The 13888-nt window shown below is 39.9% G+C and overlaps 1 protein-coding gene across 8 annotated transcripts in view; it reads left to right on the top strand.

The window, feature by feature from the left end:
* Positions 1-13888, top strand: part of TRPM3 (transient receptor potential cation channel subfamily M member 3) — a 321580-nt gene that overhangs the window by 30389 nt on the left and 277303 nt on the right. For all 8 annotated transcript variants that reach the window (XM_077966203.1, XM_077966202.1, XM_077966201.1 and 5 more), the window contains exon 6: positions 10606-10777. In XM_077966203.1, coding sequence (XP_077822329.1) covers positions 10606-10777 — 172 coding nt within the window. The remainder of the gene's footprint in view (positions 1-10605; positions 10778-13888) is intronic.

Here is a 13888-nt window from a genome sequence, read left to right as displayed (position 1 = left end):
GCCTTTGAAAGATGTGTGATCTACCCAACTGAGACAGCACTAGCCTTGATGTTTTAAATGTAAATATTATCCACTCTGTTTAATCAAGCCCTTCTTTTCTCAATTAATAGATCAAACAACAGACTTTGGTGAGGAATAAGGCTATGAATACTGAGATGGTAATCATTTTTTCCCCTGCCACTTGGGCCTGAAAACATATACTGTTTCAGTTATTGCGGATGACTCCACCTCTGTGGTTTCTCCATATTATTTCTATCATCCCTCTCCTCTATTACTATCCATAATCCTACACTTCATCAAATTTAGCTCAAGGCTCACTTCCACCAGGACACCTTTCCTGACTAACTTCGCCCTTCACGTCATATCCCTGATTATAATGTTCCCACAGCTGTCTTCTTCCTCCCCAACTGTCTTAGTCTTTTCAGATTTCTGTAACAAAATGCCACAGAGCAGGGGGCTTATAAACAATAGACATTTATTTTTCCACAATTCAGGAGGCTGGACAGCTCCTTCCTGCTGTGTCTTCACATGGTGGAAAGAGATAGGGATCTCTCTGGGGTCCCTTTTATAAGGCCCTAATCCCATTCATAGGGCCCCACCCTCATGACCTGATCACCTCCAAAGATCCCCTCTCCTCACTATCACCTTGGAAGTTTGAATTTCAACATATAAATTTGGGGGAAGAAGGGACATAAACATTCAGTGCATTGCACCAACTTAATTAAAAACTCCCCAAAATGAGGACTGAATTATTTCTTGTTAACCCTTAATGTCATAGTTTGTATGAACATGACACATTGACTTGCCACTTAAACTCTGTAAGATTTTGTTTCATCTCTATAAAAATACTTGCTCTGCCTGTCTTCACACAATTTCTATGAGCATAATCATAATAATAGTAATTATAATTTATTGAGCTCTTATTTGACTGTGCTCTGTGATTGCATATATTAGCTTTACAACGTATGTATTATACCCCCTTTATAGTTGAGTAAACGAGGATCAAAACCAAGATCCAACTGCCCCCAGTGCCCATTTTCTTAAATATATGTATGTCAAGTAAGATGTTAGAAAATATTCAATGCTAGTATGTCTTTATTGTTGGTTGAGATATTGGCACATATCTGTGACAGTAAATCAAACTCAGAGGTAGACTCGATGCATGACCGGAGCCCCTTCCTTTGTCCCTAGAGAATCTTGACCTGGATAGAGGATTCTGAAAGTATCACCAGTATAAAGTCAAGAAAGAACTTCCAATGAAATATAATTTTCATATGACACAGTTTGAATTTAGATTTCCTACTTTAGAAAACAAGCTGATCAGATTTGTGTCAGGTAAATGAACAGTTTCTGAAGCCTTGATTGTTTGTCTTCTCTGAAATCTAGATTAACAAGACACATACCAATTTAAAAACCCAGACATAATCACAAGACAAAGCTCTTTCCATTTTAACTTGAGGATGGAAATTGTGTTTGGGTAGATTTACAACACATCATCTTGTGTGGTTATTAAATTATCTTCACATTCAATGATGTCTTCTATTTTCCCTAAACTATAGATTTATTTCTCCAAGTTTTATAGCCTGTAAGAGTTCTTATGTTTAATTGGAAAGTGCTCTTTTGATGCCATCTTTATGTTTCAAGCCAGGAGACATCAAGTTCAGTAACACAATTGATTGCTAATTTAATGTAGTTATCAAGTCAGTACATTTGTTACTTATTTCTGAGGCAAGCCAAATATGACTTCATATTACAAACTCAGAAAACTTCCCAGGAGTGGCCCTGGCATGGAGTTGATTGGATTTTTACGATTAGGTTAGATAAGATGTATCTGGGGATGTTCGAGGAAAAGGTCGGAGACAAGGACACCCGCCCAAATCTGTTATAATTATACCAGACAGGGCCAATGCTTGCTGAGCCTGGACCACACTCAGGTTGGAGCTAACTGCCTTAGTCACGTTCACTTACGTGGGGAATGCGGTTCTGGTGAGAACAATGATGAGTTTGGATCTGGGCATGTCGATTTTGACTTTCCTTTAAGATATCTATCATATGAAAATATCTGGCAGGACAGTGAGTATGTGAGATAGAAGTTTAGAAGCACAATCTGGCTACACACTTAGAGTTGGAAGGCATCTCATACAGATGGCAATTAAAGCCATTGTGGTGAGTGGGAGAGTATATAAATGAGGAAAAGGAGGGCTTACCCCTGGATCCTCATGGTCTCCAGCTTTTAATGGATGAGCAGAGGACAAGCAGCCTGCAAAGGAGACCAAAGAAATGTCTGAGAGGTAGAAGCAAAGTCAGAGGGAGCCATGCAAGCCAAAAGAAGAGTGTGCTTCCGAAGGAGGGTGTGAAGGGCAATGCCAAGTTCTACCAAGAGGCTGAGGAAGGCAGAGACCTGGAAGTGCCCATCCATTTCATCAAGATGGATATCACTGGCATTACTGGTCAAAGCTGTTTCAGAAGAATGGTGACAAAGCAGCACTTCTTAATGAGTTCAGGAGGGAAAAGTGGAGAAGCAGATTTGGCAGAGACCTCTTAGAGGTTTTGGCTGTGAAGAGGAGAGATCCAGGTAGCCAAAAGGAGCCACAGTGTGAGGGAATTTTTCCTTTAAGACAGGGGAGACTGGAGTTTGTTTATGTGCCGATGGTAGAAAGGGACATAGGGACAGAGGTGATAAGTGATGAATAACTCCTAGAAGGGCCATGAGGTGATGGGGCCCAGAGCTAAGGAGGAAAGATCAGCTGTGGGTACACTTGTCACTGAAGGAGAATGGGAGGGAGTATACATGTGGAAGACTGGTGTCAGGATGTTGAAGGAGTTTTAACCTGGAGGTTTATCATTCATCACTGAAAGAATAATAATAGTCCCAACAACAACTAAAATAATATTCACACTTCTGTAGAGCTTACTGTTAGCACCCGTCTAAGCATTTTACATAGATAAACTCATTTAATTCTCACAGTGGCATTTAGAATTCATCAGTTTTAGCATTACTATCATCTTCCCAATACTCTCTAACTGGTAAAGGATGCTTCTGGGATTTAAACCTAGGCCACCTAGCTCTCCAGACCATATTCTTAGCCATTATCCTTTGCAGCATAGAGACCAATACTGCTTCTCAATATTAAGAACAGCTCTTATTTACTTGAGATCATATTTTCATTGTTCGATGAGTTTTCTATCTCAGGTAATCCTTATAGTACTTCAATGGGGTGATTATCCTTATTCTCCATGTACATACGGAGACATTGAGACACAGAGAATAAATAACTTGCTTAGGGTCACCCAACTGGCAAGCATGTAGATCATCTGCCACATGGAGAAGGGATGGTATTCGGGTCAGAGATGTGAGGAGAGTGAGTGGAGGATGTTAGTCACCCCAATGGAACAGAAACCAGAACTGATTAGAGCCCAGGGAAGGAATGCCAGGCAGCACAGAGGACTCTGGGTGGCAAGGGGGTGGGGACTAGAGGTTATGAAACTATGCTGCATCAACCAGTTTAGAATAAAGGGGAGAAGACACCTTTTAAAGCCTTAAAGAAGCAAGAAGGTAATAATGATAATATTAATACACTATTATGTTAGTTATCTATTGCTGTGTAAAAAGAGAATACCTCAAAAGTAATGGCTTTGTATTAGTAGATTCTTGCATTGCTATAAAGGAATACCTGAGACTGGGTAGTTTATAAAGAAAAGAGGTTTATTTGGCTCAGGGTTCTGCAGGCTGTAAGAGAAACATGATGCTTGCATCTGCCCCTAGTGAGGGCCTCAGGAAGCTTCCACTCATAGCAGAAGGCAAAGGGGGAGCTGGCACACCACATAGTGAGGAGAGGGAGCAAGAGAAATGCCAGACTCTTTTAAATGAAGAGCTCTCATGTGCACTGACAGAGCAAGAGCTCCCTAATTACCGTGGGGAGGGCACCAAGTCATTCATGAAGGATCTACCCCCATGACCCAAACACCTCCCACCAAGCCTCACCTCCAACATTGGGGATTACATTTCAACATGAGGTTTGGGGGAGACAAGCGCTCAAACTGTATCAGGCTTCAACAGCAAACACTGATGATCTCATAGTTTCTGAGGGCCAGGAATGTATGAGTGGCTTGTCTGAGTGGTTCTGGCCTGGGCTCTCTCTTGAGGTCACAGCCAGGATGGCAGCTGGGACTGCACCATCTGAGGGTTTGGATTGAGCTGCAGTATCCTCCTCCAAGATGACTTATTCAGGAGGTCCTTGCCGTGTGGACCTCTTTACAGGGCTGCTTCATCATCTTCACACATGCCACTGGCTTCCCCCAGAGTAAGTAACGTGAGAGAGAGCTAAGAGAAACCTTTTTATGACCCAGTTTTGGAAGCCACACACTATCACTTCTGTTTTATTCTATCCCTTAGAAGTGAGTCACTGAGTCCAACCTAGACTAGGGAAGAGTTTCAAAGAATTGCTGGAGACATTTTTTAATCACCTCACTCATACATGGTGATTTCTAAAGGATGTAACCTCTTTCAGAACTCAAGAGCCTTTTCCCACTGCCAGTAGGTTCTGTAGCTGAATGGTACAGGGTTCCCCGCAGGACTGGGCAAAGGGAGCAAGTCCATTTGTGTGGAAAGCATGAAATGAGGACTGTGCTGCTCTCTGCAGTGTGCAACTTAAGGGACACATTTTCAAAGTGCTGCAGAAAGACATAATTGTTCCACCCATGGATTTCAGTGGGAGTCACACTGCTAATGTATCTGGGAACTCTTTGGAAATGGATTCCTGGGTTTGCTGGTCTCTTGTTTGGATTGCTGAGCTGAAAGGCAGCATCTAGGTTTCAATAGGACCCTGCTCTACACCTATCCTTACAGCCGAGGTGCCTGAATGAGAAATAACCAGCCAGTGGCCCTGCTGGCTCAGGCCTAGCTACAATTGTGAGGACACACAGAGCCTTTCTTTTTTTTCATTTCATTCTCTCAGTCCTGATGTTCCTTTATCTCAGATGCACAGGTTCCTTCCCACTTCTCAGCGGTATCCCATCTTCCCTCCCAGAAACGGATGCCTGATCCTAAGAGAATCTCCCCACTCCTTTTGTTTCTCTCTCCAAAGCACAAAGCCATTTTGCTGCCTGCTGGTGGCTTTCCTGACCTCTGTATACATACAGTTCTAGATAGCTCATCTGGAAATAATCTGATCAGCTATCAGAAGGACTTTCATGCCCAGCTGAGCCACTGATAAAAATGTCCAGCAGTAAAACCAACCCTAATATCGTCTACAAATTTACAAGCAGACTGGGTCCTCTGGCTTCCCTCTTAAAATCTACATGGGATTTAGAGAAAAGAGTGGGATTAGTGGGGCAAATTTGACCAAGACACCTCACCTCTCTGAGCCCCTATAGTTCCTTCCACCTATAAAGTAAGTCTTCAATGGGTTAATCCTTGGAAAATTGTCCATCACAGTGCCTGGCATGCAATAAGTGATGAATAAATCCTAATATTTTTCATCCTAAATTAAAATGATGGTGCTATTAGGAAAGAATGATTGTTTGGGCCACACATCCACTGCTCTGCCGCTTGCCTGGAGCATGTTGGTACACAATTCAGCAGGTAATGAGGTTTGGGTTTGCAGAAGGCCTGTGATTTTGATGGCACAAAAACCTGATTTAGTCCAGTTCAATTCTGTTTGGAAAAGTAGTCCCAGGTCATCAAACTGCCCTCGCATCGCAGAAAGCACCATAAAATGGAGGAGACCACAGGACAGGAAAGAACTACTTTTCTTTCTGTAGCCAACACACACTGAAGGTCACTATTCTGTGTTAACTTGAAAAGAGCAAAAGCACTGTTTAACACAGGCTGTCCAGACTCAATTTTAGAGATAGGAAACAGAAATTAGTCAAGTCCTCTAATTTACAGGTGGAAAAACTATTGTCCGAAAGTTTCTTTCAATGAGTCTGTTTTGAACATTTATTGTGAGATATTACCAAGATGCATGATTGTGTATCTCTTCAAGCCAGCATAATATTTATCACACATTATATTTCCTCAAGAAATTCTTAATGAGTAAGTAAATGAATGAATGAATTCACAGACTTGCCCCATGTTAGAAATTAGTAACTAGAAGAACTAGAGCTGGAACACCCGTCTCTTGATTTCCTGTTTACTACTTCTGGGTGAGATCAGAAACGCTTGAAAATAGCTAGGAAAACTCAAGCAGGTTTCTTAGATTAGCTTCTGAATCACTGATTTAAGCCCATGCAGAAAACACAAATGAAGCACTCTGCCTGACTGAAGGCTGTGCCATAGTGTCTCTGAATCAGTCCCTTCCTGGGTATGATGATGTCCCTACTAATGCCTTCTATAAAAGGGCTTTTACCTCCATTCACCTCTTAAACAGCTCCTCCTTCACCTCAGAGGGCCTCTTTCTTTCAAAGTCAAAGTATACAGAGGCCTCGGACCCAGAATTTTATCAGTCAGCCAGTATTAAAAGGTGTACAATGGATTAATGAGGCAAGAATTCTCTCATTTTCTCTTGAGGGACAAGAAAGAGAGGCAAATGTCATTACTTACAGGTATTGTGGCCCACGATGCTCAGAGAGTACTGAGTGTCTAAAATCCGTTTCTAAACACATTTCTCTTCTAGATATACATATTACTATTTTTTATTTTTTATTTTGAAAAAATGTTTGTGGGTACATAGTAGGTATATATATTTATGGGGTACCTAAGAAGTTTTGATACAGGAGTAGTCATCCCCTCAAGCATTTATCCTTTGAGTTACAAATAATTCAGTTACATTCCTTCAGTTATTTAAAAATACATAATTAAATTATTGTTGACTATAGTCATCCTATTATGCTATCAAATAGTAGGTCTTATTCATTCTATGTTTTTTCTACCCATCATACTACTGTACTTACCAACTGTAAAAGCTCACCTGATGTGAAGCCCTTTCAGACACCATTCAGCCTTTCTCAACTCAGGTTTCTTATCTGAATTGTAAAATGGGAAATTGTTTGAGTGACTGTCTTCTCAATTCTCCAAAGATAGTACATAACGTGGATCATCCTCTGTTCTTAGGAAAGAAAGCGATCCATTATATGCAATGGATGCTGCAGGGCAGTAGGACTTACTTTCTCTGGAAAGGCTGGCTGAGAAACATGCCACGGTAATCCAATATACCTACAAATTGTGAACACATCACAATAGTTCTTACCACACACCCACAATTCCAAAAAAAGAAAAGTTGTCTTTTACAATCTCTTAACAATGAAAATGGCTGCATTACTTCCAAAATTTTTTCAGAGGAAAAAATTCATTTGTATTCATGTTATTAAAAGATATTTTTTTAATTTGGAAAGCATAACAGGAAGATTAGCAAATCTTTTTAGATATGTAAATTATAACTCACACAAAAATAGATTGCTGGTCTGTTTGCTATGAAGAATATTAAACGGATTTTGTAGGCACGTTAGACCAAACTGTATTCCTTTGAGGTATTTGGGAAGTTATTTCTAACTTTTCAGTTAAGCATCAAATAGTTTCAGACTATCACCGTCTTAGATGCCTGGGAGGATATGGCAAAGAAAAAGCACTTTGCATATTTTGCCAACAGACTGCTGATTTTTTTTTCTTTACTTACATTGATTTCTATCTCAGGCAAAACAAAAGTCACTGATTTGTCTCATATCATTTCATTTTGATCACTTGTTTACAATTGGAAAATCAGCTTATAGTTGGTAAAATAGAGCAGAGGCGGAGAAGGAATTAACATTTATAGAATGCCTGCTACGAGCTTGGCATAATGCTGCGTACTTTGCACATATAATCTCACCTAATCCCCAAGAGGTAAGTGGTTTTATCATTTCCCTTCTACAGATTAAAAAAGTGAGACTCAGATTCACACAGTCATTAGCAACACAGATTCAAACAAATTTCCACGATTCGTATGTTCAGAATTATTCCAGGAATCGGCACATCTTTCTCCAATGATGACTGAAAACTAAATTAGGACACTTTACTTATTTTTCAGTTTTTATCCCTTATTATTCAGCAGACAAATTCTCTGCCAAAATATGACCACATTTGACTTGCTTCCACATAAGATCAAAAGAAATGGGGATCAGTAAGATGAAGAAATGGAAATTCATGAGTGAAACTGTAAATTTGACCCTTTTGCCGTGACCAGTTCAGATGTGCAGTGTTCCCAAAGAGCCGCTGAGCTGTGTTCCACAAGAAAAGAAGGTCAAAAGTCAGAAGAACGGAGCACCCATGCCCTTAGAATACAGATACTGTATATAGAACATAGTTAGATGATTTAATTTTCTTCTTTTATTCTTAGCTTATGGTGAATATATCAGCTTGACTGAGAATTATTTTCATTCCTTCATTCATTTGAAAATTTTGTTTTTATTGATAGTCTTTAAGTAGGTTCATAGGAATTAAAAAACATGGGCTTATGTCTCAGCCAGCACAAATGCCTGGTGTTCACTCTTACACACAATTTAACCTCTAGAAAACCCACTGTCCCCTGCCTCTCACAGACTGCTTGGGTCTTACCCCTCCTTCTCAAGGAGTCTTACAGGAACTGCTACTAGAGAAGACAGAACAGTAGCTAAAGCATGTTCTTTTGTCTATAAGCACAATGCAGGGGCACTTTAAGAACAGGAGAGTCTTTCTGCTGAGCCTCTTTCAATAAAGCATTAATATTTATTAACTTGCACTCTGCTGTACAATGAATGTTTTATGATCAAAAACAAGAAGCAACAAAATGGAAATTTTAACCACAAGCAACCTACTCTTCCAGTGATAAGGAGCTCAGGATGGGGTTAGCAAACCGCTGTCTCTGTGTTTCGGGGGACTCTTATGCAATCATCTAGACAAAGGAGTCATTGATTACTGCTCCATGCAATTACAAGAGACAGTAATCAAAAAGTTATAGACTTCTTTTATCAATAAGAGCCAACTAAAATGAAGCTGTGAATTAACCTTAAATCAATGCTGCATTAACAAATTCTACATTAATGCTACATTGATAAATTAACATTATAGCAATACTACATTAAATTAATGCTACGTTAACAAAAAAGTCCTATATATTAATAGGACTAGGCTTTTTCAGAAGCTCAGAATTATATACATATTTTACATTTAAATTAGATCAATCCTTAAACAATTCAGAAAAGAAAGGATTTTTTTTTCAGTGTTGGACAAAAGCATGTCTGTCTCGTTTGCCTATTCATTCATTCATTCATTCATTCATTCACTATTTATTAAGTACATTTTATTTGTCAGGCACATAGAAATGTGGGATTTTGAATCAGTTTCAAGGTCTAAAAAAATGACTTACATGAGTTCTTCACTATTGAGGACTGCCCTTATAAATCACTTTGTAATTCCTTTAACAAACTACTCAATCTTACTACAGCTTTTTATAGTGAGTTATTACATACTGAAAAAGAACAAGAGCATCTCGACTCTATAATTAATGTACACACTGCACAAAGGCACAAAAATAAAAATTCAGTAGCATTTCTTTCTTTCCTGTGAATTTTGATGATTCAGTACCGTGATAGCTGTACTGAGACCATGTAACAATTAGCCTGTTGAATATTCTCTTTCTATAATCTTGAGTGAAGTTCTTACCTAAATATTTTAGGAGTAGATTTCCAACCCATCATCTTATGTTTCCACTGGGTCTAAGCAGTGTGAGAAAGGAACATAAGCATAGATTTTTGGAATCAGGCAGACCTGGGTATGAATTCTGATTGTGCGTGTGGTAGACTCTCAGAAAAATTACTTTACCTCTCCATTTCTTGGTTTCTTCACCTACAAAATGAACACAAGAGCATCTACTTTGCAGGATCATCGCAAGGAATATAGATAATATGTATAGAGCAACTAACTCACAATAGGTATTGCTGTTCTTTCTATACAAAAAAAAAAAAATAAAAGGCCACACTGAAATTGCTCTATTTTAGGTAGTGTAATTCACCATGAAATTAACAACAAAAAAGGTAGAATGAGACAGAGTTGAACATTTTGGGCCTGATTCATATCTGTCTCATGAGACAATTATTTTCTATTCAAGATTTCTGCCTAAATAAGGTATCTAGTAAGAACAATGCTGTTTTTAAATAAGAGACCTTCAAATTACTGAATGGGATTGACAGAAAGGATCACATTTCTCCTAGCTCCCCGCCACCGTCTCCAGAATTATAATTGTTCTGCTGTGCCTATTAATGTGTGGACATGATAAAGAAAGGAAAGAAACAAACTAACAAGATGGTAACATTATTTGGGGCTCATTAGCAAATAGAAGGTTGACTTCAAAATGAAACAACAAACAAACTGGCATGCCAGTTTTTTAGTACAGTGAGAGCACATCTCTATTTTCTGCCTCATTTCAGTAAGTAAATAAATACTCATTTAAGCACAGTCTTGCTTTGAATAACTTTTGCCATAAATCTTGCCTCTATCCAAAGCAATACTAAGAAGAAGATGTAGACTGTACTTTCACTGTACCACAGAACTGATGTTCTTTCTTTCTCTCTTTCCTCTGTCTGATTCTCCTTTTCGTGTCTTGTGTTCTTTTTTTCTGATGTCTGCCTCTTCCATTTGATACCCTGCAGGTTGTCCGGCCATATCAGACCATGTCCAATCCCATGAGCAAGCTCACTCTTCTCAACAGCATGCATTCCCACTTCATTCTGGCTGACAATGGGACCACTGGAAAATATGGAGCAGAGGTGAAACTTCGGAGACAACTGGAAAAGCATATTTCACTCCAGAAGATAAACACAAGTAAGTAGTGGTTGTTCCCACTGGCATGCCTCGTACGAAGTGTGCTGAAAGTGAATAACTTTAAGTACACCATGCAGCAATGTAATAAAAACTTAAGCAAGTTTTAAACACGAACCATGATTTCTACTGAGCCGGAGCTTAGAATGAGAGGAAGTCATCCAGAGGAGAACAATTGGAGGCATAAGAAGTGATTACACAATTAGTGACTCCAGCTTCTGTATCATGTGTGAAAAAGTCAACTCCATCTGGGGTATATGTATGCAGATAAGCTTTCTCTTCAAACTTTTCCTTCATCATCTGCATGGTACTCTAAGGAGAAAAGGTACCCTAGAGAAAATGCTTCTATTTATTAAGCTTTTTTTGGTGGCTAAACAGAAAAGCAAAAGAATCAGATTTTGATCTTAGCACCGATCTGGCTATGCAAAGTCATTTCAAAGAAATTGAACATTCACTCTCTAAGCTAAAGCATCATGTGAAACTATCTCCATGAAATTTTAATTGTCTCAATTTTAAGTATGTATTCATTGTCTCTAGATATATATGGATTTAGATATAGATAGATATATATGTGAACCACATAGTACATCGTTACACTAATATTATCTCTTAAGTGCATAAGAATCTCTATTTGCTGTATTTATTGTGTAAACATTTGTTTTAACTGTGAAAGGTAGCATCATCAAAACAGTAATGCTCCCCAGATCACTAAGTGGCTTGCATTTAAATGCGATTTAGGTATGAAAGCAATCTACTGTCCCGCCTCACAAAATAAAATTCAATTTGTTTTTATAAAGTAATAGGTGAGGCTGCATGGCAAGCTCAAACTTTGTGGTAATTAGATGTCCCATCAGGGAAACTTTGATCTAATTGATTGAAATTCCAAAGCCTACAATTCCAAGGAGCAAAAGATTCCCTTTGACTAGATGAGTTTTCAGAGGTTCTGTGTACTGTGCTTCAACTTGTCCAAATCACTCTTCTCTTCTCTAGATTTTTCTCTGCACCTGCCCCAAATGGGCCTTCATTGCTGTAGCCACCTTCTTCCAAAAACTGGGATGTTAGCTTCATCAGACCACAACTTCTCCTTCCTACACTCTCTTTTCTGATCCCACCTTTTAGGGACTGCTACCATTTAAGTGTCATGTTTTGTGGTTTCATGTTTTTCACAGTGAAACCTGAAATAATAAATTTTGACCTAGGTCTGAAATAAAAATTATATTAGAAAATTTCCTTCCCCAACTGTCTTTGGAAAGAAGAAACCCAAGTGTTATTATCCCAAGGTGAATATCTTCTGGAAACAAAAAGAGTAGAAAAGACTAGAAAATATACGGAGACCAGCAGAGATCAAATGTAACAAAGCACTGTGATCAGTGGGTGGTAGGTTTTGCTGTAAATACTAAAATTGAGTTCCATTACAGTACTTGATAGAATGGGCAAATGTTATGTAATCAGTGATATCTATTTAGGTTTTTATAAGTGACAGCATGACTCTTTGTACGCCATCAGGTTAAGAATGAGAGCTTAAATAGGACTGAGCTGGAAGCTGAAGAGGATGAGAGCAAGGAAACAAGGAATAAATTCACGGTCAAGTTCAGTACTTGGTAATAAGACAAAATCGGTCCAGACAGGCAAAGCATGTCATTGTGGCAGGCCCTGGTGGCAGCTGGGCTGGTTAGCCAGTAGTGTGGGTAGCAGGCCTAGGTATGTATTTGTGTAAGTTATGCACCCAGCAAAGGGGATGGGAGCTGGAGTTAAAATCCAGCCAGAGCCTAGGTTTTAGTCAAGCCTTGGTGCCTTCCAGAATGCCTCAAGGAAGGGGGTGCCTTTTTCTGATTGATCATCCCAGAGGGAGTGCCCTTTTGCAATGTACGTGCCTGGAGAGGTGCCTTTCTTCAGAAATGGCAGAGCTGCTGCGTGTATGGTTGGCACTGCAGGGGAGGCCCAGGGAGGCTCATGGACAGTGGCCGGGCCCCCCTGAGGAGCAGAAGCCAGCAGCATGGAGCTGAAGAGCAGGCCACAGTAGATGGTCAGCGTGTCAGGAATGCTGGAGGAGTCACCACCAGATAATACTAGTCTCTGGGTAGATCATCAGGGACACATCACATTCCATTTCTGGAAACACCAGACCTTTGCTAGATTATCAAGGCAGGTAGTGGCACATGGGCACATTGACAAGCAGGGACCCGTCAGGAGTCTAGAGTACAAAGGAGGGGAGAGGCACAGATCCGGGTACCACGGGACTTACTTTTGGGACTGTTTATATTTGTGGCTTCACAGATATTCACCACTTATATTTGTGGCTTCACAGAGGCCCACAGTCTCCTCTTCCAGTGAATATATTAATAATTAAATGGTAAGAGGAAAGTCATAAAAGCCCAAGAGAAATTCTGAAGTCACAGGAAGTGAAAAGGCCCAAGGTAAGGAATTTGTGCATGAGCTGTAGTGAATGTCAAGAGTTGGCTCCTATAGCAGTTCTATCCCTGAACTTAATAACGGTAGGGTGACCAACTTCTCTCGGTTTGCCTGGGACTTTGTTAGGTTTAGCAGCGAAAGTCCCAAATCCCTGGGCCCCCTCAGTCTGGGCAAACTGAGATAATGGGTCGCCCTACAAGTGAATAACTCAGAAGTCATTAGGTCAACTTCCCTCATTACTGTACTCAGCCCCCAAAGTCGGGTGGAGAGGCAAGCTCCTTAGAGGGTAGGGAGTGATCCAGGCTCTTTGAAATAGATAAAGCAGGACCTTTGAGGTCTCCATTCAGTTAACAGCAAAAAATGCTCACTGAAAACACAAAGGCCCTCCAGAACAGCACTGACAAAGACACAAAGACAGGCAAAAGTAGACCGGGTCTTAACATGAAAAGCAGTAGAAGAATACAAACCTTTAATGCAATCCTCAGTCAGCAATGTAGAATAGCAAATCTACTTTCTAACATGGACATTTTGTGGTTCTTCTTTTTAAAAATAAAATTTTATGGCTGGGCACAGTGGCTCACACCTGTAATCCCAGCACTTTGGGAGGCCAAGGCAGGTGGATCACGATGTCAGGAGTTCGAGACCAGCCTGGCCAACATGGTGAAACCCATCTCTACTAAAAATACAAAAATTAGCTGGGCA

Source organism: Macaca mulatta, chromosome 15 (assembly GCF_049350105.2).
Source record: "Macaca mulatta isolate MMU2019108-1 chromosome 15, T2T-MMU8v2.0, whole genome shotgun sequence".
Classification (NCBI taxonomy): domain Eukaryota; kingdom Metazoa; phylum Chordata; class Mammalia; order Primates; family Cercopithecidae; genus Macaca; species Macaca mulatta.
Note: the sequence above shows the minus strand (reverse complement) of the source record. Positions and strands in the feature narration are given on the sequence as shown.